Genomic DNA, 804 nt, shown 5'->3' on the forward strand with positions numbered 1-804 from the left:
GTCGGACGACGACGACGCACGCCGCGGAAACTCACTTAGGGCGTCGTCGCGGCGGCGGCGTCCGGTCCTCGACCACCCGTCCGCGCCTCGGCCGCCGTTCCGCGGCGCCCGCCGACTGCGCGCGCGCCGCCGCGCGTTCGAGTTGTGAATGCCGCCGCGCTGGTTTTCGTCGCTTTTGGTTTTTCGTTCGTCAGCAGTCAGTACGAAACGCACAGTCAGATCGACTCATCACTCCTCCCCGCGCCGTCCCTCTTCCCGCCGACGCCGTACCCCCTCGCGCGGACGCCGCGCATCCCCCGACGGATACATCGCGATGTCCGTCGCGGAGATCCGCATGTCCGTCCGGGTGCGGCCGACGCCCCCGGGCGACCCGCGAGCGGTGAACCTCGACCCCCGAACGGGCGCGCTCGCGCTCACCACCGGCGAAATCTTCGACTATCCCTCGTCCGTCGTGGTGGGGTCGGACCAGGACGTGGCGTACGACGCGCTATGCGCGCCGCTGGTCAGGCACCAGGGTTTAGGGTTTAGGGTTTAGGGTTTAGGGTTTAGGGTTTAGGGTTTAGGGTTTAGGGTTTAGGGTTTAGGGTTTAGGGTTTAGGGTTTAGGGTTTAGGGTTTAGGGTTTAGGGTTTAGGGTTTAGGGTTTAGGGTTTAGGGTTTAGGGTTTAGGGTTTAGGGTTTAGGGTTTAGGGTTTAGGGTTTAGGGTTTAGGGTTTAGGGTTTAGGGTTTAGGGTTTAGGGTTTAGGGTTTACGGGTTTAGGGTTTAGGGTTTAGGGTTTAGGGTTTAGGGTTTAGGGTTAGGGG

The 804-nt window shown here is 61.1% G+C and overlaps 2 protein-coding genes across 2 annotated transcripts in view; one reads left to right on the plus strand and one right to left on the minus strand.

Annotated features, from left to right (window-relative positions):
- The window catches only part of MICPUCDRAFT_48898 (uncharacterized protein), a gene marked incomplete at its 5' end in the record, with an annotated part of 4,420 nt that extends 4,127 nt beyond the window's left edge, over positions 1–293 (minus strand). Inside the window, one exon of the mRNA XM_003063501.1 lies at positions 233–293. Within this exon, the coding sequence (XP_003063547.1) occupies positions 233–293 (61 nt within the window). The remainder of the gene's footprint in view (positions 1–232) is intronic.
- Positions 294–313: 20 nt separating this feature from the next.
- MICPUCDRAFT_53325 (uncharacterized protein) lies at positions 314–535 on the plus strand (the record flags this gene model as incomplete). Its single annotated transcript, XM_003063309.1, has 1 exon — positions 314–535. One exon carries the CDS (start codon positions 314–316, stop codon positions 533–535), a length of 222 nt encoding a protein of 73 aa, XP_003063355.1.
- Positions 536–804: the final 269 nt, after the last annotated feature.

The sequence above is a fragment of the Micromonas pusilla genome (assembly GCF_000151265.4).
Source record: "Micromonas pusilla CCMP1545 genomic scaffold MICPUCscaffold_14, whole genome shotgun sequence".
Taxonomy (NCBI): domain Eukaryota; kingdom Viridiplantae; phylum Chlorophyta; class Mamiellophyceae; order Mamiellales; family Mamiellaceae; genus Micromonas; species Micromonas pusilla.